We start from the raw sequence: 26,744 nt of genomic DNA on the forward strand, positions 1-26,744 counted from the left end.
AACATGTCGAAGCATGAAACAACTGCTTATAGCCCGTTTTTCCTTCAGTATGCCTGTCTGCCTCAAAGTTCTTTCGACACCATTTTACTGTTCTCTCTCGACACCAAGCTTTCTATTTCAAGCACCCTCTGCTGCACTGAAGAGGCTGGCAGGCTCGCACGGCTGCATACTGTGGCCTCGCAGGACTGCTTTAGCAGCACTGTGACCGCCGGCACAGGGATGTTTGCTACCTGCCCTGCGACTTAGTGTGGTTGTGGATGTCTCTCCGCAAGCGTGGTTTGTCTCACTACACAGGCTTGTTTATTGTGCTTGCTTGGATTAATGACCTGAACTACGTGTTGTCTCGCCAATATTCTCAAGGTCGCTGCCGTCGGAAAACACAAGTTGTGCATGTTGCACAGATGAAGCTCTGCCATTCTGAGGACCCTGAATGACTGGCCCATGGGCTTCATCTGCGAAGGGGGAAGTGTCACACGACGCTGAAGAGACAACAAAGAAATTGGGGATGCGGAAGAAGAAGCTCACCATCTTCGTGCTAACACACCAGGCTCGGGTTGTTCTACTCTACCGAGGGAAGAGACGAGTGACTACCGTGCCCCCAACATGATGCCGCCAAAGAAGCGTTTATTCATGCCCGCAGGAAGAATGTATACACACTGAGGGGCGCCGCCTCCTTGCTCCTAGCGCCATCGCGTGACAACTCAAGCACAAGGCGGCGACCACTACATCTTCCCTCCTGAGATTGTTGCAAGTTCAACCTGCGCGGCGGTCTCACTGCATGACCGTATCGCGTTTGAACCTGTTCTTGAGGTTGAGGCCAACTCTCTTCCATAGGTGACCCCTGGATCTCAGGCGAAGAAGGTACGCGCAAAGGTCCCACCGGCAATGAGCAGGAAGAACTTTGTTGCGACATTTCAGGCTTTGATGGCGAGGCTGCTGCCTGTTCTGGCCAGTTGAGAAACGCACCAGATGGCGACGATTTCTCTGCAGAATGCTGCTAGGAGTCTCAGCCATGTGCGACCGAGGTCGCTGAGCAGGGCTGAGGACCTGACCGCTGCAACCAATGTCCTTGACCCATACGTCGACCCCTGGTTTCAGAGGACTCGTAGGGCTTGCACTTTGACGGCGATTGTAGTTCTTTCCCTGTTGCACCTTGGTTGCAAAATCCTGTGCCTTGAGCGTATCGTGACTTGGCAATGCTGGCAGAAGTCGTTCTGGCAGTCCCGGAAGGCGTGTTTGCAGGTTTTGTCCCATCAGTAATTGTACTGGAGATACGCCCGAAACACCAGGTGTGTCTCGGTAAGTGAGAAGGGCCAGGTACGGATCGGAGCTTTTCTCAAGCAGGTCCTTCACTGCCCGCACCATACGCTTGGCCTCTCCGTTACTCTGAGGGTATTGAGGGCTGCTTGTCTCATGACGGAATACGTAAGATCGGGCTAACTCAGCGAAATCGTTGGATACGAATTGAGGTCTCTTGTCTGTTCACACGACGTCGGGAATCCAGAAGTGAACAAAGCAACTCTTCACAGCAGCAATAACCGCCGCAGCAGTTGTAGTCCCCAGTGTGACCACTTCAGGGAATCTGGAGTGGTAATTGACAATCAGAACATAGTCAAGTCCTTTAAACTGGAACAGGTCGATACCGAGGTGTTGCTATGGCCTCTCCGGTGTGGGGGTTGGCATCAGTGGCTAGGAACATATGACTTGAGTCTTGGCACACTTGGGACACTGGGCCACAAGGTGTTCAATATGCAGGTTGCAGTTTGGCCACCAAATGCAATCTCGGGCGCATTCTTGACAGCGGTGTACCCCTTGATGCCCTGCAGCAGTGTGAGAATGTCCTGGCATTGAGCAGATGGAATGACGATGCGGCGATCCAACAGAAGCAGACCCTCTTACACACTCAGTCTGTCTCTCTCCTTCCAGTACGGTGCTATGTGGGTTGGTACTCTGTTCTTGTAAGGCCAGCCTCTCTCACAGTAAGTCATGACTGAGGAACACTCCCCATCTTGAGCTTGCTGTCAGCGAACATCATCTAGACGACTTGCTACCCGAGGAGGTAGATCCTTCAGGACTTCACCGATGAAGATTTCCAGGCTATTATGATAGTGTGTCGGCCGTAGCTGTGAGTTTTCCCGGTGCATACTTGACAGTGTACTGATAGCGCATCAGATTGATCTGCATTCGCTGTACTCAAGGTGGCAAGATTTCTAGGTCCTTGCTCGCAAGGAGGGATACGAGAGGAAGATAATCCGTCTCGGCCTCAAAGCTTAGACCGCGACGCCGAAGTCTTCGATTGCCAGTAGTCCAAGAAGGTGGGTAGTCTGATTTTTGACGACATACAATGTCTAGACAGTCACTCTGTTGCACCACTCCAGGTTAGCAGGGAAAGTTCCCTGCATGCGCAGCCAATGATTTCCGGGACCAGATACCGAGGCTCCTGCTTCATCCAACATGCCAGGCAATCCCGGGAAGGAAGGCGAAACTACTGTTACCTCTGCTCTCGAGTCTGTTTTGAACTTTGCAAGGCGGCCATTCATGCATAGGTCGGTGTACCTTGCCTGATGCATACTGAACGCGTGAAGTTTGATAGAACCCAACAGCTCTTTCCAGTGCTTTGCCTTGCAATTTTCTGCAAAATGACCCTGCTTTCTGCAGAAATGGAACATATGCGTGCGGGGCATTCGTTTCGCGGATGGATACTACGGCCGCAATAACCGCAAGCTGACCCATTTAGCAGCGCTGGCTTGCTACTGCGTGACGATGTGCTTGCCGTTGTTATCTTTGTGCGCCGCGTTGACGTTCAAAGTATCGAAAGCTGTGCTGTCGCATGAGCTTGTGCGGTAGAGGCGCTCTTTTTCAGCGTCCTCATGCAGATGCGCTTGACACAGTGCTTCTTCCGCTGTGAGTTTCAGGCAGCAGCACAACTCATCAGATAGCTTTTCACCCCGCAATTCTATGACAACTTGTGCCGAACAAGGCGGTCTTCCACTTCGGGGCTTCTGTATCCGCGAAGCGCTGCGAAGAAGTCGTCGACTGACTCACCCTGCTGCTGTGTTCGGTGATGGAACCGACGGCTTTCGTAAATCTCGTTGACGGGGTGCAAGCATGCACACCTGCACCTTGTCGGTGGCTGTATTCAGGCTGGCGGCGAAGGCGTAGTCTTCGTACATCACTACCTATGTTGGCCACTCTTCTGGGCTTGTGAAGGTGAACGGTAGAGGGAGTTGAAGTCCGGGCGTACCGATACGCACGATGTTGACCTTGCATTGCTCGGCGTCCGTACCGACTGCCGTGTCCATAACCGCGGAGTTAGCTGGATCCCACTTCTGACACCACATTCTACTCTACCGAGTGAAGAGACGAGTGATTATCGTGCCCCCAAACAAGAAGCGTTTATTCATGCCCGCAGGCAGAATATGTACACACTGAGGGGCGCCACCTAGTGATGCAAAACTATCGATAGTACTATCGATACTATCGATAGTTGAGGCACTATCGAACTATCGATGGTAAAAAAGACTATCAATAGTACTATCGATAGTAGTATCGATAGTACTTGTTATATACAGTACTATCGATGCTATAAAATCAACCATGCGTACACACTGCATACTAGACTTGGTTTCCCAAGTGTGTGGTATGGAGGTGATGGTATGAGTAACTGACAGGACTCGCCCGTTTTCGCGGCCTACGCGTCACCAAGCTCTGCAGACTTTCCCTACGTAAAGTTGCTGGATAAAATGTTAGCGTGCGAGTGCCCTAGTTGCGAAGCATGTGTACGAAAACCATTTCTGTAGCGGTTACGTAAGCAAGCCAGCACGAATTGTGCTGTTTGTTCTTTCATCGGATGCAGTTCCGGGTATTTTTCCAAACTGAACCAGTGAACGTTAAAGAACCACAGCTGGTCGAAATTTACCCGGAGAACTCTACTACAGCATCCCTCCTAGCTTGAGTCGCTTTGGGACATTAAGCTTCATGGGGCTGTCAAACCAATCAGGTATCGCAAATGTATTGGTTATGTCACTGGCCAACGAATGCATAATATCAGTATTGTTATTATCAATAGTCTTACCATCGACAGTTTCACTATAGATAGTCTTGCTATCGATAGCGGTACTATCGCTAGTAGTACTATCGATAGCAACACTATCGCTAGTAATACTATCGATTCTACTATCGATAGTATAATCGATAGTATTACTATCGATAGTAGAATATCGATAATACTATCGATAGTCTATTGATAGTAGCACTATCGATAGTTTTTTTACACTATCGATAGTCAATTTTTCGATAGTTTTGCATCACTAGCGCCGCCCCCTCCTAGCTCCATCGCGTGACAGCTCAAGCACAAGGCGACGACCACTACACAGGTCAACTCACCCCATAAGTAATCCTGCAGCAGTATATTCCATTGCGATTTTTTTAGGCCCTAAGTCATGTGGCTGTCTTCAGTTTTGTACGCTCATGTTCAGACATTCCATGACTCTGACAGTATAGAATAAAGTTGGTTCACTCATTATGATTGAGTTATCTAATTTCAATGATGTGTTCTTGAAATTCTACAGCATAATTGCTTTGGCCACTAGACTCAGCATACTGCTTTTTTTTTTTTTTTGTGAAACGCCACTAAGTTAAAGGAGTATAGACGCCTAACTGTTGAGTGCGTGGTTTCTCCTTGGTAATGATACATGAGGTGTTATTATAGATGGATTACCACATGGTATTCTTTTACAAGCGCTAAATAATTTATAATTGAATTTCTTTCTCGTACTGTTTCAGTTTCAACAGCCGAACGCTGACTGGGATGTCAAAGAGTGGATATAGGTCATGTGAGGCATGAAAAAACTGCAATATAATCGCTGCTTCTGCATTCGTTGTGATTCCAGCTTTGAGGAAGGCTGGCTTTAGCACTGTAGTGAATTAAAACAAAGAAGCAGTGATTGTATCGCAGTTTCTCCATGCTTCACGTGATGTATAACCACACTTGACGTCACAGCCATCGTTTGGCTGTTGAAACCTAAAGCGAGACAGCATGACAGAAAAATTCAATTATAAATTATTTAGCGGTCATAGGCGAATATCACATGGTGATTCATGCATAGCAGTGTCTGCCGCATCATTGTACAGAGGAAAACATGCCAGAAATGTAATTAAAAGGCGGCACTGGCGTGCGCAGCGCTAACCGGAAAGTCCGGCATCCGGTAACACTGTAAACGGTGAAGTAAACACGGTAACGATATGCTATAACTCTCTATTGAAATAGTAAGTAACCGCCGGTCAAACCCGCGTCGATGGCCTACGAGGGCAATCATTGCCTATGCGTTCGCTGGCTGGGCAAAGCATCCCGAATGGAAGAAGCGCGGTGCGCGTGAGAAAGGGGCATCGTCGAAAGCGAAGCTACTGACCATGGTCGCGGATCAACTAACAGCAACGATTTCACAATTCTGAAATCCTTGCTGGCCATGCCGGTCACGTGGCATGCATAGCTTGTCCAGTCGTCTCCATCTTTAGCGCCCGTTACTATGTGCAGGCATTGTCATACAGCAGACAGTGCAACGGATGCATTCTGCGCCACAAGCGCTGCGCTACTTTGTCGCTGCATCAACCCAGGTACGGTAGAAGAAGCTCGAAAACACGCGTGACCAGGAACATGCAGATTTGTGGCAACGCGCTTCGTGGATCCATAGCCGACCAGATGTTTCCTCGGATAACTACGTTCCTGCGGACCACAAAATCGCAGAAGCTCTTGCTCTGACGGAGACGTTGAACACTAAGCGCGAGCTCTCCCTACTGCCAGGAATCTCAATTATGTGGCCGACCTGCCACCAGTTTCCATGCACACTTCATCCATGATTAGTGATAGCTACCCCGTCCCTGAATTTGATAGTTGGCAGCAAGGTCTCGACGAGGATTAAATGACTGCCCTAGATAGCCTGGAAAGAGCTGCGACAGGCTCTGCTTTGCACAAGTAGGCCGCAGTTTTATAAGAAATAAACGCCACTTTTAGCGGCCTTAGTGTTTTTGGCTGTTGTAAGAAGAATCCACTCGCTAAGAACATCAGATATAACGAACTGAACTCGTGTGACCGTCAGGTTCGTTAGAAGTGGGCTCGACTGTAGATTCAATCGGCCACAAAAAACTTTTTCACGCTTCAGACATGGGCCTTACATGTTCGGACGTACTGTCTGTTGCAAAAGTTTACAGCCCACCGCGCCCTTTATTTCAATGGTGTGGTGGGCTGTAAACTTTTGCAACAGACAGTACCTTCACGCCAAATGGACGTTTGTGCCGTGGTCAGTGCATTTCTACCTGTGCGAGCAACGAGAATCAATTTGAGCAATAAAATTATATTTTTGTCGCGATGCTGTGTTCTTTTGGGACATACTTAAGCGGTCTCTTAGAAACCCATTAACATCACACATTTGATTATAACATTTATGGCTGTGATGAAAAACTTTGGAATTCCGTGCGAACTCTTCGTGTTCATAGTACTGTTTAGCATGTGGAAAACCCGCATGATGAATGAACACGCAGAACCGCCGCGTTCAACGAGGTCACTGTTCAGATAACAGTGCACTTTAATGCAGGAGGAATATGCTGCGCAAGTTCAACCTCCTGACTGGTTCCCCTTTCTTGACGTGTGCACCGTCTGGAATTTCCATATGCGGGCGGAGAAAGGGAGTTATGCTGGCATGAGGCTTTGAGCCGCGCGCTGGCGACTGGCAGATATTTTTTCTTAGAAGCAGAACAATTTCAGCAAATCGGCATAACGAAATCACTTCATCGCAGTTACATTTCATCGCAGCATCTTTCTGGGCGTAATCACTATCGCATGCCAGCGAGCGCATGTATTTCCGCATTGCCCTTTTATGCAATCGGTGTTTAATTTTTTTTCTTATTAGTACATCTCCACTGTTGCCAAGGGCCCGCCTTTCGTTGCATATTTCCGTCGCGCACAAACAAGAATATGCGGATTCTAAAAAAGGAAACCACCAATTTATACATTCTTCTTTTGTTAACACTAGTAGCAATATCTCGGGTTTAACGTATCGAGTAGACATTGGGGCTATAGGATAAACGGTGTTATGGCGAGCTCCAGATTGACGACACCAGCTGGGGATTTGCAACGTGCGACAGAACTCATTGGTTTTTGTATTTTTGGAATCAGCAGCCGAGCTCGACAGCCATTGAGCCATTTTTTTTCCTTTATTGCCCTACAGACCCATCGTGAGGGGTTTTATTTAGAACCTGCTGTCGGAGACAATGAGCGCCTACAAAAGTAAATGTTGCACTACCAACGGCGCTGGCTCAGTGGTTAGGGCACTCGGTTACTTATTCGGTGTACCCGGGTTCGAACCCGGACCCGGGGGCCACGTTTCGATGGAGGCGAAACGCAAAAGGTACCGTGTGCTGTGTGATGTCAGTGCACATTTAGGATCCCCAGCTGGTAGAAGTTATTGCTGAGCCCTCCCCTACTGCGCCTGTTTCTATTTCTTATTTCACTCTCACCCATGGGTCAGGTGTCCATCAAGAAGTGAGACAGTTACTGCGCCATTTCCTTTCCTCAAAAACCACCATCACAACGTTGTTGGGTCCTCGCGCTAATATTTCATCTATTTGTTGGAAATGACGCAAATAAAAGGAAGGCATTCTCAATCGGTGCTGAAATGATTATAGACACCCAGTTTTGTTGCGTGTTTTCTCCTTTCAAATGATGCCATAGTTTTTAGAATACATGGTTCACCGTGTGGTATTCCCCTACTGCCAATAAATAATTTAGAAAATAATTTTTTCTCTCAAGCTGTTTCGGTTTTATCAACCGAATGATGGCTGTGATGTGAGTTCAACATTAGGTCACGAGAGGCACGGGAAAACTAATACAAACGCGGATACGTTGTCTAGGCTCACTACAGCACTTTAATCAGCCGGCGGCTCCAAGACCTATAATTACAACGAACGACGTATCAGCAGTTATATTGCTGTTTTATTGCACCTCACGCGACCTAATTTCCACTACACGTCACAGCCACCGTTATGTTGGTGAAACCGAAACAGGGTCAAGAAGAAATTAAAATATAAATTATTTATTATGTGTTTGGTGAATACCACGGGGTGCTCCATGTACCCCAATGTCTAACGCATCGTTTGAAAGAAGAAATCACGCAAGCAAAAATTTGGTGTCTGTAGTACTTTATTGAGTTCGAGCAGTCCTAACAATCTGATTAAATATTTACGCAAATATGTAAAAGGGGAGGAGTAGTAACTCGAGATTTCACATAAACCTGACGTACAAGTCTTTAGAATTGGCAGTAGTACATTACAGAAACGTCAATTAGGCTTCTTCCCAGGCACCAGACTTCCCGTAAGTTTGCTGTCGCATATACTGGGTACCATTTTTGCACTTCCCAGTGCAGAGAGCTACGGATGGCTAAAACTATGCGCTAGATCATCTCATTTTGTGCGTAAACATGAGGCATGCCGGGATGCAAAAAAGTGGGGCTGAACCGGGTCCCGAACCGGTTCGGAACGGTTCCTTTGAATCGTTCCGGTTCGGGTTCAGTTCCAAGATGGCGAAAAAAATATGGGTTCGGTTCGGTTTCAGGTTCGGGTTCGGTTCCAGTTCGACACCCTGGCTGCATGCGTTTGCTTTGACAGCGTTGTGCCAGAAACGTGGCGCTAAAGCCATAGGCCGTCGGCCTTAGTTGTGTTCATTGGTATTTGCATTGACAATGTTTTACACTCCGGCCATTTTAAGGAAAGTAAGTGTGCTTAACTGGCTCCCTGGGTCAGTGCACGCCTGAATCGCGCTTATAGGTATGTGTGGTGATGAGAGAAAGATGTGGGCTGCATGCGTTAATGCTGACAACTGTGAGTGAACTCTCATGATCACCCATTAACTGCCACCTGTCAGGGTGGCAGGGTGGGTGGAGACTTCAGTGTAGATATAAGACAAACATGAATTTCTTACGACTTACTCCGGAGGACATCCGTTCCTCTCGCTCGTAACGCCTCCCACGGCTGTGACAACCTCGCGAAATACTTGCGCAGACCTCGTCTTTGGGAACCAGGCATTGGTGCAGCAAGTCGAGCATATATCCATCTATTTCTCCGACCACAAAGCTTCCTTCATGACAGTCAAGAACTGGTAGTGGAGTGTTTCTTGAAGAAGGAACGTGTGAAAAATAACAAGTTGTCTGTAATTGTACATACGTGTCTTGCTCGAATTCTGTGCCTCAATCTATCGAAAAGCTGAAACAACTGATGAGCTGCGCTCAAATTTCGCATTAGGAAGTAATGTTTTTACCCTTGAAGATGTCAGACCAACTGGCCCAGAATTTCGCCGTACTGATCCTGATCCTTGTTCGCTCAGTCGTTTGGATTCCACGGGCAAAAATTTCCTGTTAAATTAACGCATTGGTTTGTTTACGCGTGCTTAACTCTTTCGCTACCGCGGAAAAATGCACGATTTAGAGCGTACTGAAAGAATTTTTTTTTTCTCAAGAACTAATACACCCAGCACATATTGCAATGCATGAAATTGTAGCTTATTAGTTACACTTCTGAATGAAACAAACACCAGAGTTGTGTGTGCAAAAGTAAATGAGCATTTATTTGTGAAATTTGCTAAAAACACAAAAAAAGTAAATAGCAAAAACAAAAATTACCGGCTGCACTAAGCCCGAACTTGATTAGAGGAAAACTGGAATATACAAACTGTTGCACATGTTTATAGCTGTCATTATTCACAGTTTCAGCTATGAGAAAAATTTACTGCACTTTCCATGGCTTGTCAAGTCAGGGGTCATGACTGTGGTGCCACTGTGAAGAGCACTCAGAGGTGAAGATGTGAAGTAGCGGTAGACTGACAAGTGCTTCACATAAGGTTTTATCTTTGTTCCTCCCTTGTTCTCTGATAGTCGAGCTTGTAGTTTCTTCTTTTTTTCATTCTTTTCGGTTGGTGTTGAATGGATTCTATGAGAGGATTGGGGGCGTGGACTTCTTTTCCCTCATCATACCCGAAGATTTCTTGAATGAGCTGCTCCCTGAAAGCCAGCTGATAAAATTTGGCATTTTAGGCAAGCTCTAAAACATCAGGATCGATGAAATAAGTTTTATCGATGTGGTTCAAAAGCCAGGACACTTTTCAAGTGTTGCCAATAGAAGCTGCCGCCACTGAATCATCCGGGTCCGTTACGTGCAAAAAAACAAAAACAAAAAAGCGAAAAACCAATTTTGAGAAATGATTTTTGATGGCAGAGAGCCAGAATAGATTATTCTGGTATTTCAGTAGAGATACAGTCGTGGCAGGTCAACAATTCCAATGTATATGATGATTCCAATGAACATAAGAATCTCCAACAGATTCACGTCTTCCCATGAGCCGTCACGCCGAATTTGCTGAAAATCTTCATCCATGCATACTTATTAGTGTTTCCGCACACGATCTTCATCATTTCCGCCGTGAAGAGCATCAAAAAAAAGTCGAGAACTCGAGCGAATCTCCGAGCGCCGCTCCGCAGCGATGTACCGATATGGACACCTAGCTGTCGTCTTGGTTGAAAAACGCGACGCGACCTTGAGCATTTGGCAAACTATCTTTGCCATACGTTGTCAAGACCCTGAAGCACAAAAATAAACCACTGTTATCAATTACAAACCGTATGCACCGCAGAAAACATACAGCGAACGAAAACAGAACTTGCATGCAAGTACGCGCTGACGTTCCAGGCTCCCGAGGCGAAGTCTCGCTGCCGAAACCGAAATCCAACGTTTGTACATTGTTGCCCGACTAATAACCGCTGCTTTCGTCGCAAAAAAACGAAACCGAAACCGGCCGACGTGTTCGGTGTCAGCTTTCGCTTCCGAGGAGCGCGAGGCGACGCGGACGCTATTTTCTCCGGCTGACGGTGCTGCGGCCGTTCAAAGTTTTATTTTTCACGGCGCCCCCTCATGTCAAAACACTGAAACCAAGGCTGCCATCGAAAGAGCAGTTGTTGAGCTCGCTAACTAGATGGCGAAGCACGTCCACAACGCTCCAAAATTAGCTTTTTTGCGCGGGCGATTTGAATCGATCATATGCGAACGATCGCCTATGGCGCGGTAGCGAAAGAGTTAAGCAGCAGGTTTCTGAAGGCCTGCTCATCTTTGTCTACTGGATGTATAGTAGAGCCACACTCAGTGGCTCTTGGTACCACGTATGTAGCAGTAGACATGGTGCACCTGAGTCGGTATACTAGGTAAGAATCGCAAGACCTTTGGACACCAAATTTTTGCCTGCAGTCTGACTATGTCCACTGCAGGGCAAAGGCCTCTCCTATGCCTCTCCAGTTAACCATGTTCACCGTATCCCTGCAAACTTAATAATCTCATCTGTCCACTTTGTGCCGCCCCTTGTTATGCTTGCCTTCTCTTGGAATTCACCTACGACCAGTAAGTAATTTGTAAGCGAAATTCTTTTCTCACCTGTTTTGGTTTCAACAGCTGAGCAATGGCAATGAAGTCAAATGTGAGTATGGGTTACATGAGGCGTGAAAAAAAAAACTGCGATATAATTGCGGTTTGGTCGTTTTAATTCACTACATCACTAAAGCCAGCCTGCCATATGAGGCGGAATAATGAGTGAAGAGGCAATGATTATATTGCAGTTTCTTCATGCCTTTGACCTTTGACATCATAGCCATTACTTGACTGTTGAAACCGAAACAGGTGAGAGAAAAAAAAAACAATAATAAATTATTTAGTGGCCATAGGCAGGTACCACGTTGTGATCCATACACAGCAATGTCTTGCGCGTCATTACAAAGCAGAAACATGCAGCCTAAATTTGGTGTCTGTACTCCTTCTAACTTAGGTTAGGGTACTCTGCTAAACTGGAAATTACGGTTGCTCATGGTTCTTTTTGCGACAGTTGTATGCATATCAATCTGTATTCTCTAGAACTTGAAATTAAAATGCCCTTTTTACAGTGACTGAAAGAGGCCTCTTAGATGCTTGAGCCTGCATTGAGCCCCACAGACATAGTGCTTGAATGAGCAATCCCATCATTAGTTGCTTGGAGGAAAGCTTCTTCTACCAATGCATGTGAAATGCTAATCGTGGAAAGGGCATGTAAGAGTGCCTAAAGGGGCGTATGCTATTGCGCAGGACTGAAGAGGTGGAAGAGAGTGCAGCTGAGGGTGCAGAAGCCCAGAACGGCGCGGCCGAGGCCAAGACAGAGGAGCCAGCGGTGCTGCGAGGGCAGGGCAAGGAGTCTGCCATGGAGGCGGAGTTGCGGGCAGCCAAGGAGCGAGCTGCCATTCCACTGGATGTGCGCATGCAGCGCTTCAGAGACATGCTGGTCGAGAAGGAGGTGGGTTGCTGACTTCCTTCCACATTCTTCAACGTGCTGAGGAGAATTTCAGCCAGCCTTTCAAAATAATACCCGTGTTACACGCACAAGTGAGGTGGACTCATGAGGAGTGTTCTTCTGCACCTTGAATGAAGCTACACCTGTGTGCTGTGCTGTGATGTAAGCGCACGTTGGAGAACCCGGAAATTATCCGGAGCCCTCCACTACAGCGTCTCTCATAGCCTGAGTCGCTCTGGGACGTTAAAAAGCCCCATAAATCAATCAATCAAACTTTAAGCTACACCTGGTGAACAGAGATGCAGAGTTCACCCATAGTGACAAAAACTGCGGCACATGATGAGCAGGACTTTTTAAAAAGTAGATGAGAAAGATAAAACTTCTGAAAATTGATTGCTTGATGTGGTAATCAAAAAAAAGTATTTAAACAAGATGATGTTTTTGTGTTATTGTTGGCGTTCGCAAAAGATAGTTTGTCAGTGCCCACCGCCACAGACCCAAAACATGCTGGAACACCGACAACAGGGTTGGCGGAAGCAATAGCAGTTCCTGGGAAAAGGTGCCGGTGCTTGTGAGAAAAATTGGTGACAAGGATTGCAGACCGGCCGGCACGAATCGTGAATAAACTGCAAGTGGCGTAGATGCCTTGGAATAAATGGTTAGCCTGAGCGTCTGCTTTGTCGTCGTGCAAGTCGCCACTGGCAACCTCAACCACAACACTGTTTCATGGCGGTAGCGTGCCGCTGTCTGCAGAAATGCGAAGAGTGGCACTGCGGTGGCTGGAGCTGTCAAATTCAGCGGCATGTCCTGCTGAAAAGGTGACAGTTCATTTGTGCAGGCCAATGATTGCGCCATACTCACACAGAAAGCAGAGCAGTCGCACAGAACGTCACGACTCATGATGAACATGAATCTGTCAATTTGAACACCAGCTGTACCCTTGGTGGCAATCGACCCTGTGCCGCTCGCAAGGAACTGTGCGGGGTCGAGAAAGAGTGCCTCAGTGTAGGAGCATAACTTCCGCTGCACACGGTGTCAATTATGCTGTTCTGCAAGGAATCCTTCAGTTTCACTGGGTTGTTGGCCAAGCCAGGGTCTCTTTGAGTCAGCATGGAAGCCCTACAGGCCAAGGGATCAGTAAGAACAGAGGCAGTAGAGATGGCTCACTTTTCTGCAGTTGAAAGCAGAGTGCCGTCTGTCAGGCATTTGCCAGATGTCAGCTTTCCGTAGGGGTGCTTAGCAATGCTGCGTGTGCCCATGCCCGTCTGTCCGTACGTCCATCCTTCATCAACAAAAGCACGCGGTCAGACGCATTCGTTTTTCTGGTGTTAAGCATCATTCACTTCGAAGGGTGTTCGCTGTATCAAGGCACAATCCGAAATTTCTGTGTTAGCCAGTGGCAGCGGCCAATCACATTGAGATAAAGCAAACATGCTGTACCCTGAAGGTCAAGTGCGTTTTTTTTATGCGAGGTTAAAAACTCGCAGTTACGAACGCGTTAAATCCGAGCTGGTCGAAATTTTCGTAGCCCTTCATTACGATGTCCCTCATAGCCTGAACCATAAACCAAACCACTGGTTAAATAAAAGCAGCTACATGTTCAAACAGAAGGAACCAGTCCTCCACATTCTTGTAAAGGTTCCCACAGAATGTCTTGGTCAGGGTCTGCAAGGTGTAGTGGGCTTGCATAGAAGAAGGAGTGGCTGCTGCCGTTCTCTAATGGTCCATGCTCCGGAGGCAGTCCCTGGATCCTTTAACTGACGTGATGTACGTGGTTGTCAAGTAGTACAGTGCTTGTGTGATGGCTGCCTGGAGGATTTTTTTGCATTGCATGGGCTGATGTAAACCAAGCACACTACACCAAATTGTCACATATTTCAATCCATCTGCGCTGGTGTGGAAGACACCGTGTGGGCGTCGACCAGCCGTTCCCCCCCACCAAGCAGTTTGCGCGCCCACGCACTGAGCACTCTTGGCAGCCATGCGCGGCGCAGCACCCCACATGTAGTATTTTCATATTCTGTGTTTGTATACATAGTGTATATATTTCTTACTGTCGCTCCCTCCTTTCTTTCCGTCTCCCTGGCCTTTTTCTCACGCTAGCAACATCTTTTCCTCTCGTTGTTATTTTTATTAGTAAGCAACCAACAACAACAAAGAGGGGTGTGTCAACACCTGGAGCCAGGCAATAGGAGACTGTAATGGCGGCCGATACACATTAGCGCAAGCACTACATCGGTGTCTTCCAGGGGAGCTGTGTGGCTCCTGGCAATACTGGGTGGCGTTATTGGGGTATTTTCGGTTGAGGTGGTTAGCGTGTTCAGTATTCTGTATCAATTGGCAGCTCTCAATGAGCAGTAGAAATGCGACGCTTCTTCATGGGATGCGCTCTTTCCAATTTCTCTCATAGTAAGCAAAACAACGGACCAAAGCAGTCAGTCACTCATGCATGCACATGAACATGCGCAAGAGCCTCACAACTGCGCACTGAGCATACACTGAGCAAACAACACAGTGAACAAAGTACATGAAAGGGAAGCAAAACAATGCTGCGCTCAAACTGCAAATGCAGTGAAAGCTGGGCCAAAACAAAAGCAGACTTCATTCCAGATAGCTAGCCAGATGAGCGAGCCTATGTTGATGGGCTAGTGCCAATCAACATGCCCGGTCTGGCACCAAATGTGCGGACGGAATAGGTAGCTGCTTCTTTCTGTCCGGTCCGCAATCCGGCAGCGGGGAGGTCCGTGCCATCAGCTGAACGTCATTCAAAGTAGTGACATTTCGGGCCACCCACAATCCGGTCTGTTCGTCTGAACCCAAAGCTTTACACGTTCCAGCAGAGTGCAAGGTTTGAGCACTGAGCCAAAAGAGGTCCGTTCTGCTCTTCTGTGCTCTCACTGCAAGAATTTTAAGAACATGGACTGTACAAGTATTATGCAGACAGCTCCTGTACAAGCACGAGGACTGTATTGCACTCCTTCAGCTAATAGCAGGAGCAGATGCATGCACAGACAAGGATTGGCGAGACAACAGTGGCTCTGGTCAGTGGTAACTGTTACTCGGTGTGCTCGAAGTTTCCGCGTGGGTGGATCGCGAGGCATTCGGCTCTTGATGGTAGGGACCAGCCAGACAAGGCAGGAGTCCGTCAGCAAAGGCCTCAGGGACAGTGAAAAATGGTTGCTTACATACCTCGTTGCTTGCGTCAAGCCCCGCACTCGTCGCTGGCATACCCTGAGTGTGGGGGAAGCAAGGGGCTCTCCCACAACCACGCTGCATCGTAGAAGTGGCTGCTGCTGCTGCTCTGACATCCCCAGTAGGGTGCACACCGTGAAACGTTTGATGCAACTACTGTGAAAAACCATTGCTGCGAGGAAGGTTTTGGCCACCTTTCTCTGAATCAACTTACTTAATGAAAGGAATAAGTGATCACAATATAGTGATAGCCGACATTTCAATTGGAAATGTGTCAGTCGCAAAGAAACTCGCACGAAAAGTCTATGTATTTAGTAAGGGAAATTATGATAGCATTAACATAGAGTTAGAATCATATTTTTCTGTTTTCGATACTTTGGCTGATGAACTTAGTACCGAGCAGTTATGGACCATTCTAAAAGAAAAACTCTTACAGCTACAACACATGTTCATCCCCACGCAAACTATATCTCCTAGAAGAGCTAAAAACAAACCATGATTCAACAGCCAGTTACGCACTCTCACGAAAAGAATAAAGCGAGTTTATCTGAAACTGAGAAAAAGGTGTTGCCCTGGGAATCTAGCTGAACTAAAAAGGTTGAAATTTGAGTTTAAATCGCTAGCAGGAACAGCGAAACTTTCTTACTTTTCTTCACTTGGAGACAGGCTGGCACAGGATTCGAAGCAATTCTGGAAACATGTTCGCAGTCGCGTTAAAGATGACTGCTCGGTACCAACGATAAAAAGTGGTGATACGCTCATTGAAGATGACGCATGTAAGGCTGACACCTTTAGTAAATATTTCTTGTCGGTATTTACTTCATCCCACTCGCGAGCTTTACAGATTCCAGCAAGTGCTGATCTGATGCCGGAAGTTATCTTTAGTACAGCAGGAATTCGCAAGTTATTGCGCAATGTGAACCCGTCGGTTGCAAGCGGCCCAGATGATTTACCAGCAGCAGTTATCAAAAATTGCGCTGATACATTGTCATTGTACTTTACACGATTATTTGAAAAGAGTTTGCAAGAAGGCACTCTGCCAAAAGACTGGAAATTGGCTCGCGTTGTGCCCATCCATAAAAGTGGACCGAGAAATTTGGTAGAAAACTATAGGCCAGTGTCTCTAACAAGTATAGCTTGCAAGACAATGGAGCATGTAATTTACAGTTCTATCATGTCGCACCTCGTTAAACATAATTTACTTAACCCTGCTCAGCACGGATTTCGCCAAGGTTTGTCTTGCTCTACACAGTTGGTTGAGTTTACTTATGATATCGCAGTTGCTATTGATAAACGGAAAGTTATTGATTGCATTTTTTTGGACTTCCAGAAGGCATTTGATGTTGTTGCGCATGATCTCCTTGTCTCTAAATTACGCAGCTACAATTTGAATGAAAGAGTCATTGTATGGATCTCTGAATACCTATCCCTACGGCAGCAGTGTGTAGTTGTTGGTGGTCGCTCCTCGAGCTATGGTTCTGTCACTTCAGGCGTCCCCCAGGGCTCTGTTCTGGGGCCACTTCTTTTTTTGTTGTATATAAATGATATTAATGCTGATGTTACTTCTTCGTTCAGAATGTTCGCAAGACGACTGCGTGATTTATAGAATTATAGATAGTTCACTTGATGTGCAAAGCCTGCAAGACGACTTAGATAAGATAGCCATGTGGTGTAAAAATTGGGACATGACTTTGAATACTAAAAAGTGTGTACACGTCACCTTTTCGAGGAAGCGCTCCTACCCTGCTTATATCTACACTATAAACCATGCGGCCTTGAAAAAAGAACAGAATTTTAAATACTTAGGCATTCATCTTACTGCTGACCTAAGGTGGTCAAAGCATGTTAATTACGTCGTAAAGAAAGCTGCTGGTATATTAGATTTGTTAAGAAGAAATTTCAGCCACCTTCCACAGCATCTCAAAGAACAGCTATATTTTACTCGCGTCCGCACAGTACTCGAATATGCATCAGTGTGCTGGGACCCGCACACACAAGAACTTATTGACAAATTCGAAAAAATTCAAAATAGGGCAGTCCGCTTTGTACTTGGAAACTATTCCAGGACACTCAGTATCTCGGAAAGCAAAAGGAATCTTCAGTGGCCAGAACTTAAAACTCGAAGAAGAAATCTCAGATTAAAATTTTTGCATAACATTTTCTATTCCAAGACTGGCATAGACGGATCAAAATATTTGAAGCCGCCTTTCTATGTCTCGAAGCGAAGGGACCACAATTTAAAGCTTTATGAATTTCCTTTTAAAGGTGACGTACTCCGTTATTCATTTTTTCTGCGAACAGTTCGCGAATGGAATGCTTTGCCGCCACATATTGTTAATGTTCTACCTAATGATGCCTTTTTTCACGCGTTAAGTGCATGATTTGTTTGTTTTTTGAATGTGAAAGTGCCCCCCTGCTGTAATGCTGAAAGGCGATGCAGGTACCAAATAAAAAAAAAAATTTTTTTGCAGCTTTTTTTCTTTCTTCTCCCAGTTGTTTGCTCGGTGGGTTTAACATGTGTGAAATGGATGCAGGTGTCTGCATTCTCCACTTGGGAGAAGGAGCTACACAAGATTGTGTTTGATAGCCGGTACCTCCTGCTGACGTCCAAGGAACGCAAACAGGTATTTGAGAAGTATGTCAAGGAGCGAGCCGAGGAGGAGCGGAGGGAGAAGCGAAACAAGATGCGTGAGCGCAAGGACCTTTTCCAGCAACTGCTTGAATCAGCTGGTCTAAACAGCAAGTGAGTGGTTGGTTTTGTTTTGCGGTTTGACAAATGGGACACAATAACTTGCAGTGACGTTGTAACTGCGCCAGAAGGCTGATTCTGGTGCACACTGCTACATAACAACCCAAGCAACCACAGACATCCATCGGCCGGCCGTTGGCCGTCCGTTTTGGATGTTCTGGGCGGCCGACGGATGTCCGTGAACAGCCGGTGGACGTCCGTCAGCCGTCCTATAGGCGTCCAAAGGGACATGTTTGTCTGGCCAACGGACATTGATTTCGGACGTCCATTCCCGGATCTTTCTCGGATGTTTGCATATATGGCACATGCATACTTTCTTCGTGTCCGCGGGGCAATCAAATGAAAAAGCAACTGAAAGTACAGCGAGAATATTTTATTGTGATTGTACATCAGCACAGGACTGAGTTACTGTGAAGTGTGTAACTCCTCAATAAGACGTAAAACTTCGAGCGCACACCCATCTTCTTACTTCCATGATGAAGCGGAAGCGAACAGCTTTCTGCAAAAAATGAAAAGAAAAAGGTTAGTACTCAAGCCCACTCCAAATCTCAGTAGACCATGATAAATTCAAAAATGCTTGGCAACTTTGTTATTGGTATTCACGTTAATGAAGCCCAAAATAACACAGAGGTGAGAGACGCACCGACATAGTCATCATCCTTGACACCAGAAGGTATTCTATGCTTGCAAGGGGCCAAGAGCTAGGAAATTGAGCATTTTTCATGATGGCACCCGCCCTACGACCCACCTGTTACATGCAGTCTCTTATTTCAGAGAAGTTCTGCCCTCCTTTCCCTAGACTCAAGCAAAAACCAGTGTCAGGACTGCTGACAAAAAGATTATGCCTGCGCTAAATTGCAAGAGATCATGATAACTTCAAGAATGTTCGGCAACTTTGTCAATGCTATTCATGCTAATGAAGACCACAACAGCACAAAGAGGCAAGAGACGTAGCACAAGCCTCAACCCATCTGTAGCCCACACCACAGTATAGCCATAACATAATTCCAACTCTCCCGCGAGAGAATGTTACAGATCCTGCTCCATTGTCATAAAAGTAATTCCCAAGCAGTGTACTGTACTTACCTCCGTAGGCCATGCTGTAGGCAATCACACTAGGCCTTCTTTCATACGAAGTCGGTGTAGTACGATATTCCAGCGTTCCAGGAGGGCTTCAGGCGCTTGCCGCATTCTTTGAATTGTTCAAGTTACACACCACTTTCGTGCGCAGGCTAAAAAAAGCCACAAATTATAGTAACAGAGCTCGAAAGGGGCTCCACGCTTCGCACCAAACTGACAATGTCGCCATTACGCCGCTGCCCTCTGTGGCTGATCGATTGGATTGGGCTGACTACAAGCTGCATTTATGATGATGATGATAGTGGAGTTTGGCGGGAGTTTTGAATTTACAAGTGGTTTCAGTCGCGTTTGACCACGGCGGACACGATGTCGCTACTGATTTTTAGATGTTTTCTAGATCTAAATTAGTAATTGATTTACTGTAAAATTGTGCAGCACCCGCTCCTACCCTTAAATAAATTTAGTTCAGCAGTGGCCCTTGCACTGCAAGTATATGACTAGGGAATTGCGCGAATTTACAAAAGTCCTCAAGTCAAACCCTGCAGCTCATGGAAATAATTTCTCCAAAGCAGATATGCAGATATTAACGCAATTTCGCGCACACTAGCCAATAAAACTGACAAAATTTCCTTCGCGAATAAAATTTTTTAGGTTAAAAAAGCGTACTCTTCAGTATACATATACTCGAACGGCACGAATTTTGTGTGAAAAATTAGAACTCTTTACTCATATCCTGAGAATATACTCCACCGTACATCCCTCGGACGTACACCTTGTCTCTAATGCGGATATACAAAAGTGGATACTGTCCGTACGTCCGACGGATGTATGAATACGGATATCTGAAATCGGATTGTGTTCGTACGTCCGATGGACGTCCGATCTCGGCAAAGGACGTTCGGATCTAGCTCGTACGTCCGACGGATATCTGTGGTTGCTTGGGAAGTGCAGTCATGGACGAAAGTTAATGGGATGCATATTTGCGGAAAACAACTTATTGCATCGCCAGCCAGTCAGTTGGTATTCGTTCCAACGAAATAGAGAACACGTGCCCCTTTGTGCTTGTATGCTTTTAGTTGACCTCACATGCCTGACCGCATAGAACTTTTTTTTTTTTCCGCGAATCTGCATTCTACAAACTTTTGTCCATGACTGTACAATCTGTGCGAAGTATGACTTAAAATGCCGCATGCAGTACAGTAAACATCGTCATGTATTGTGTGTCCATGGCGTTGCAGTGGTCTTATTTGGTGCTTTATGGTCTTTGCAACATGCTGCCGAGATATTTTACCAAATATGCCAGCACATTTTTGATTATGATGATGTCGAGGAAGGCCATGCCCCCTTTTCACCCGTAGGGCCCATTTACTGCCAACTGCTCTGCTATAAAGTGTACCTCCACTTCATGTCATCACCAACTGCTTTCTCCAGTGGCACAGCAGTCATATTCCCTAACTTGAAAGGCTACGGAAAGTGCAGTGTATTATGTACGGGGGTGATGGAAAAAAATGTGAACAGAATGGAGCCTGAATTTTCTTCTATGCCATTCTAAACTATGCCATTGCCAAACGAAATGCAATGCAAGAAGCTGCATCATGCCTGGAGGAGTTTTACACTGATCATCACCATCTTGCATGTGCAGTAAACACAAACATGGGCAAGCTAGGAGAATTCTACTAAGAGGAGTGATCTAGAAATGGGACCACCTCACAAGTTTCAAATATATGAACATACACACACTCTGCAGTGGATAAAATGTTGGTTAATTTTTTTAGGTAATTAGGAAGTTGGTGATGACAATTACCCTCTCAGTTTTTTGCACCTGGTGGTATCACCTGGGTGCCGAAACTATTTCAGTGTGCTGCTTATTGCGTGTTGTTTAAAAAATCTGGAGAGAGTATTTATGAGAATCCTGTATAATTAGAAGATGGGTGTGAAGCTGCATGTGTGTTTCCTGGCCATTTTGCTTCTCCAACTGTGCTTTTTCTGTGTGCTGTTCCGACAGGTCAACATTTAGTGACTTTGCACAAAAATATGGTAAGGATGAGAGGTTCAAGAACATAGAGAAGATGCGGGAGCGTGAAAGCATGTTCAACGACTACATCCAGGAGCTTCGAAAGTTGGAACGGGAAGAACGATTGAACCAGAGAGAAAAGGTGGGTCTGTGGGCCATCACTGCCTCAGGGAGGCCTGTTTGAGGCTGTTTTGACCATGGCAGGCATGCCTTGGCCTCAGGCATTCTCTTGTGCCGTGGCCTCACCCCAGGACAGGTGCAGCACCTTGAGCTCACATGCCCTTACATTGAACCACCAGATTAAAGGATTAAAAAGATTAAGATTAAAAAAATCTGGGGTGGGCGTTCTGAGCGAGAAATAACTGGCAGGGGGTCCCCAGAGAGGAGGCATCATCATCACAGCCTGGCCACCAGTTAATGATTGTCTGCACTACTGCGCCAGGAGGGAACACTGAGGACTAATTTCCGTTTTTACCAGTGCCCCTACCCACTTAGAATTTATTTTTACTGGTGGTTGTTGGTTTATGGGGTTTAACGTCCCAAAGCGACTCAGGCCATGAGAGACGCCGTAGTGAAGGGCTGCGGAAATTTCGACCACCTGGGGTTCTTTAACGTGCACTGACATCGCACAGTACACGGGCCTCTAGAATTTCTCCTCCAAAGAAATTCTAGCCGCCGCGGCCGAGATCGAACCCGCGTCTTTTGGGTCAGCAGCCGAGCACCATAACCACTGAGCCACCGTGGCGGCATTACTTGTGGTTGTGTGTAGCTAGATAAGCCGTGAAGCAGTATTCGAGTAAAACTTGAATAATGAGCAATCAGAATCAGAGTTAACTCAGAATTTGTAGAGTTTGGCACTGGAAAAGCCTCACTTTGTTGCAAGCAGGCAAGCTCAACCTCAGTTCGGCAGCTTTGAGTTCTTCACATTGCTTAGCTAGCCTTCCTCCTCCTCCTCTGCAGTAATTCCCTGCAGTGCTGCCAAGGCTGTGAAGCTTGCAGAGGTGATGTTTTGGGGCTGCCGAATGTGCAGTCGAATCCCCTACAATGAAATTCACAGGACCCGCGAAAAACTTGATTAGCGCGACATCAGACTAGAACATTGACGCATTAGATTGGATCCATCAGCATTGGTCAGAGACACATAATGAGATGCACGTCATGGCAAAAAAGCATAACCCTGTGGGCCCTAAACTTTTGACAAAGAAAGTACTGGTGTGACAACATGGCCTTTGATGCTATCTCACAGTAGCCGACTGATTTTTTGGACTCTCTGATAATTTTAACTTGTACAGTAGTTTGGACTTTATTGAGGAACCATTACACACCTCTCAGGAGCATACCCAAATTCACGACCAATATTTTGGATTCTGTTGAGTCACAAAGTTAGCTTTTTCGGACTACAGTAGATACCAGAAAGATTGCTGGGCCTCGGAGTTTAAAATTTTCGCCTAACATAGGCAGATGCTAGTGAGCATTGCTGCCACAACCAACGGGCTTGTTGCATTGAATGTGGTTTGTAGAGCTGGCCGGTCCTTGCGGTGCAAAGTCTCTTGTCCTGACGCAGAGAAGCGTGGCTGAGCCAGGGATCACATTGGTATGCTTCCAAATTTGAGTTAAATCCAAGTATCTGTCCCTTATGCGAACCTGTGGTTGCTGTTGTTTTCAGTGAAAGCCTGAGCCTGAGGCATGCCAGCTGCAAGTGTTTTTTAGCAGATTAGTCACATGCTATAATCAGCTCAGTCATGAGCATGACTGCAGCTTATGTTTAAACTTATGGACACAAGAGAAGAGTTGAGATTTCAGTTAGTCATATTTTTATGAGTGTGGATATTAAGTTCAGGTTGTTTGAAAATGGAGCTTGTAAATGTCTGTGAGCTGAGGATAATTCTTTTTTTTCTGTGCATGTGAATAATCTTTGGAAGTTGTTGATTTCATTTTTGTCACCTTGTCAATTATATGGCTTTGCATTTACTCTTGTATATTTATACTTTTCTTTTCCTTGCGTTATAATTGTGATCTTATATTTGTGCTCAAGTTTTTTTCTTTGTATCCCCATTGCTTATCGTTTGTCTTGCCTTGGTGTGACTTTGTTTCAAAGGAAGTGATCAGGAAGCATTTAGAGCCTATTCTTCTATGTGATTTTACGGAAGGGCTTGTGTGAAAAATGCTTTAACTCTTTTCTCACCCTGGCAGGCATATTTATCTCGTAAGCATTTCTAGCAATATATTTTTCTGGATGATATATTTAGCTTATGTTGCAATACATGGGAATCTAGCAGTGTGAAGGCCTTCATCAATGAGCTGGAAGGAGCCCCAGAAATTGACATAGAATTAAATTACCAAAAGTAGAAATAGAGGAAACATGTCATAAGTGGTGAAAGTACATGTACCCTTTAAAAAAATGAGTGATATATTTCACTGTACACAGCATTCTCTCCTCTTATATTTTGTCAGTAAAACTGTAAATATAAAAGAATGTCTCAATTCCGTAAACATAGTTTAGTCAGCAAGAATGATTTGCATGCTGTAGTGAAAAGCTGTTCCTTGGAAGCAATAGAATGAAGCTAAATATCGCCAGCTTTTGTGTCAGATTTGCACTGGAATGCTTTTGCAATTTTAAAGGGCTCAGAGTAAAACTGGTGCAAATCAGTGTTTTGGGCCACTGTGACCAGGACTAAAGCTTTAATGCCTTCTTTTGGATAATACAAAGGTTGTACCAAAAGTAATTCAAAAGTGCCTTTTTTATTAAATGACTTAAGTGCATGCTTGTAGAGCAACTTTTTTTTTTTTTTTTCTGTGCAAAACTCATGTAGTGTTCATGACAATCGATACATTTGAGCTAGCATTAATGATTCATGTAAGTGGTCACAGTTGATGTTCTCCCACGGCATCGTTTGTCTTCAGTGATGGTATTTCTTGTTCGAACTCCTTAATTCATCTAAGCACATTTGCTATTGTTGGTGGTGTCATCTCCGTGAACGTGCAGTATCTTTTTACCGATATCGGACAGTCTGCATCCTTCCTTCATCAAAAACTTCATGACAGCCTCTGCTTGAAATCTATTGGCTGCATGCAGTGAAAAAGATCTATTACTTACTTGCAAAAAAAAAACGAAAGAAATAGAAGAGCTACTCTACAAACGGATTGAATTTGATCTTTGTACATTGGGTAATAAAGACATTATGTTGCCTTTTGCATTACCTTTGGTACAACCCTTTTGTGTTCTCAGACTGAAAGCCTACATCACAGCAGCCACTGTGAGAGATGTTTGCTAGCTTCCCTTGATGGTTTTTATGCCTCTGGATGCTGCGAATGTCGCAGAGAATGCTCAGTGGTGCACCACTATTAATCAGGTTCCCACTTGTTGCAGTAGTGTGTAGTGCTAGTGATAGAGGAGGATAATGTTCTTTTACTCTTCTTGCAAGTGGATTACGATTTCATTAAAGTTCTTGCCTTTCTTGAGGCAGCAGGGCATGTGAGATGGATAAAGCTAAGCACTTAATTATTGCTGGATGATGTGGCTCTGCTGCCACATGTGTCATCCTAGTATAGGTTTGTTTCATGGAAGGGCAGCTTTGGCTGTCACTGCAGCTGGGTCCACCTGTGTCCATTTTTGACATGCATGCCTTATTATCGTGCCTTTATATTGTTTGTTTACTGACTGTGTTAAGCGCAAAGTGTGACTTCTTTTTTTGTAGAGACTTGTTGCACAGTGCCTTGATTATCACTTCTGCCTCTTCAGTTTCTGTGTATGTAATGTTTGAAAAATAAGTTGCCGTGGGCCCCAAGGGCTAGGCTTTTTGACTTTAACATTCCTTTTTTTTTTTCAGGTCTACCTAGCTAGATATTAATCAGTTACTTTTCTAGCAGTAATGTAGTGTGCTTGTGTGTTGGAAAATTTCACATGTTTATGTGTGCAGATGAGCATCATGTTTTAGTGTCTTACAATTCCAGTACCAGCCACATAGTTTTACTGGCGACTTCATAAGAGATCTTGAATACTACTGTTGTTAGTGGTTGTGTTTCTGCTCGTACTAAAGCCGTAAGTGTTAAAGCTTCTTTAAATGACTTAATCTTGAGCTTACAAGCATGTGATGTTACCTTGCTTCCCGTGCCCTTAACTTGTCAGACATGGAAGTTGCTTTAGTTTTGCCCTTTGAGCAAGAATGAATTAAAAAATGGGCAGAACCACCCTCTTGTGCCATCGTTTTAGACATATCGTAGGATCAGACAGTGTTTAGCTTTTGGGAGAATTTAAATGTAGCTAGATAGGATATTGCAGTATGCTGTGGCCATTTAGTTGTGTGTTAATGATGTGTTGTGTGCCCTGCTGGCCAGCAGCTTGTAGACAGTGCTGGCAGTGCCTGCCCTGCGGTGCGCTGCCATTGTTCGTCTGACAGCTTTCCCTTCCTTTGCAGACTTGCTAGAGGTAGCCAGTGCTAGCTGAGAGACCTTGCAGTATCGTTGATGGTGATTGTGTGATGCCTCGATGCCTTGATCAGGTTGCCCACTGTTCTTCATACAGGACAGCATGTGCTGTTCCCGACCCACAATGCTCGTGTCTAGGGGACAGGATTACATGGCATGATTGATGATGATGATGCCCTGTAAGCCGAGGGTATCTGCAGCTTTCTTCTTTTTCAAAAAGTATTGCTTCAGTCTAAACGTGCTGACGTGTGGACCACCTTGAATGGATGTAGTGCTAGCCATGTAGATTTTCATGCACTTCAAAGCTCTGGGAAACGCGTAAAGCTTGTCCACTGTTTGTGCATGACAATCTACCATCATTTCATTTTGGGAGGGTGTGGCAATATGTGAAGCAGGGGATTCTGTGGTCATCATGATAGAAATGCAAGGATTGTAGCACAGGCTGCTTACAACAGTTACAGGCAGGGAAGGATGGCATGCGTCCTTGTCAGGGTGTTCCACACGTTAGCGCTATGCTGTTGCTTTGCGTGCACTTGCAAACCACCACACTGTGCAGTGAAATGAGTTTTGCTGCTGGGCAAGGGTTACGTAAGAAGAAGGGCTAGAAGTGGTATCTGAGTTTGGGCTTGATACAGGGTGTCCCATTTGAGGTCATTTGTATTTGTGTGAGCTAGGTTGTTCAGATGCAAACTGTGGGATTTGTACTTTAGCATTTAATGCTTAAACTAAAAACTTTGAAACACTTTCTCTCGGGCTTGTATGGTTGCAGTGAGTGGGCTAGCTGCATAGTTTTCACAGGATGTTTATGTAAATGAGCTTTCTTCTGCACTTTGTGGTGGCTTGATTAATTTAAAATGGAAATTGTGGTCTTTTAGAGGTTGAGATACGTAGTGATGCAAAATCGCTTTAAATATAGCACGTATGAAACC

General features: G+C 45.5%; 1 protein-coding gene across 3 annotated transcripts in view; it reads left to right on the plus strand.

Moving 5' to 3' along the window:
• The window catches only part of LOC149349319 (transcription elongation regulator 1-like), a 179,519-nt gene that overhangs the window by 113,214 nt on the left and 39,561 nt on the right, over nt 1-26,744 (plus strand). For all 3 annotated transcript variants that reach the window (XM_089578254.1, XM_089578256.1, XM_089578253.1), the window contains 3 exons: nt 12,151-12,355; nt 18,079-18,287; nt 21,379-21,529. In XM_089578254.1, the coding sequence (XP_089434380.1) occupies nt 12,151-12,355; nt 18,079-18,287; nt 21,379-21,529 (565 nt within the window). The remainder of the gene's footprint in view (nt 1-12,150; nt 12,356-18,078; nt 18,288-21,378; nt 21,530-26,744) is intronic.

This window comes from Amblyomma mixtum, chromosome 3, assembly GCF_055824585.1.
Source record: "Amblyomma mixtum isolate Tamu chromosome 3, ASM5582458v1, whole genome shotgun sequence".
Classification (NCBI taxonomy): domain Eukaryota; kingdom Metazoa; phylum Arthropoda; class Arachnida; order Ixodida; family Ixodidae; genus Amblyomma; species Amblyomma mixtum.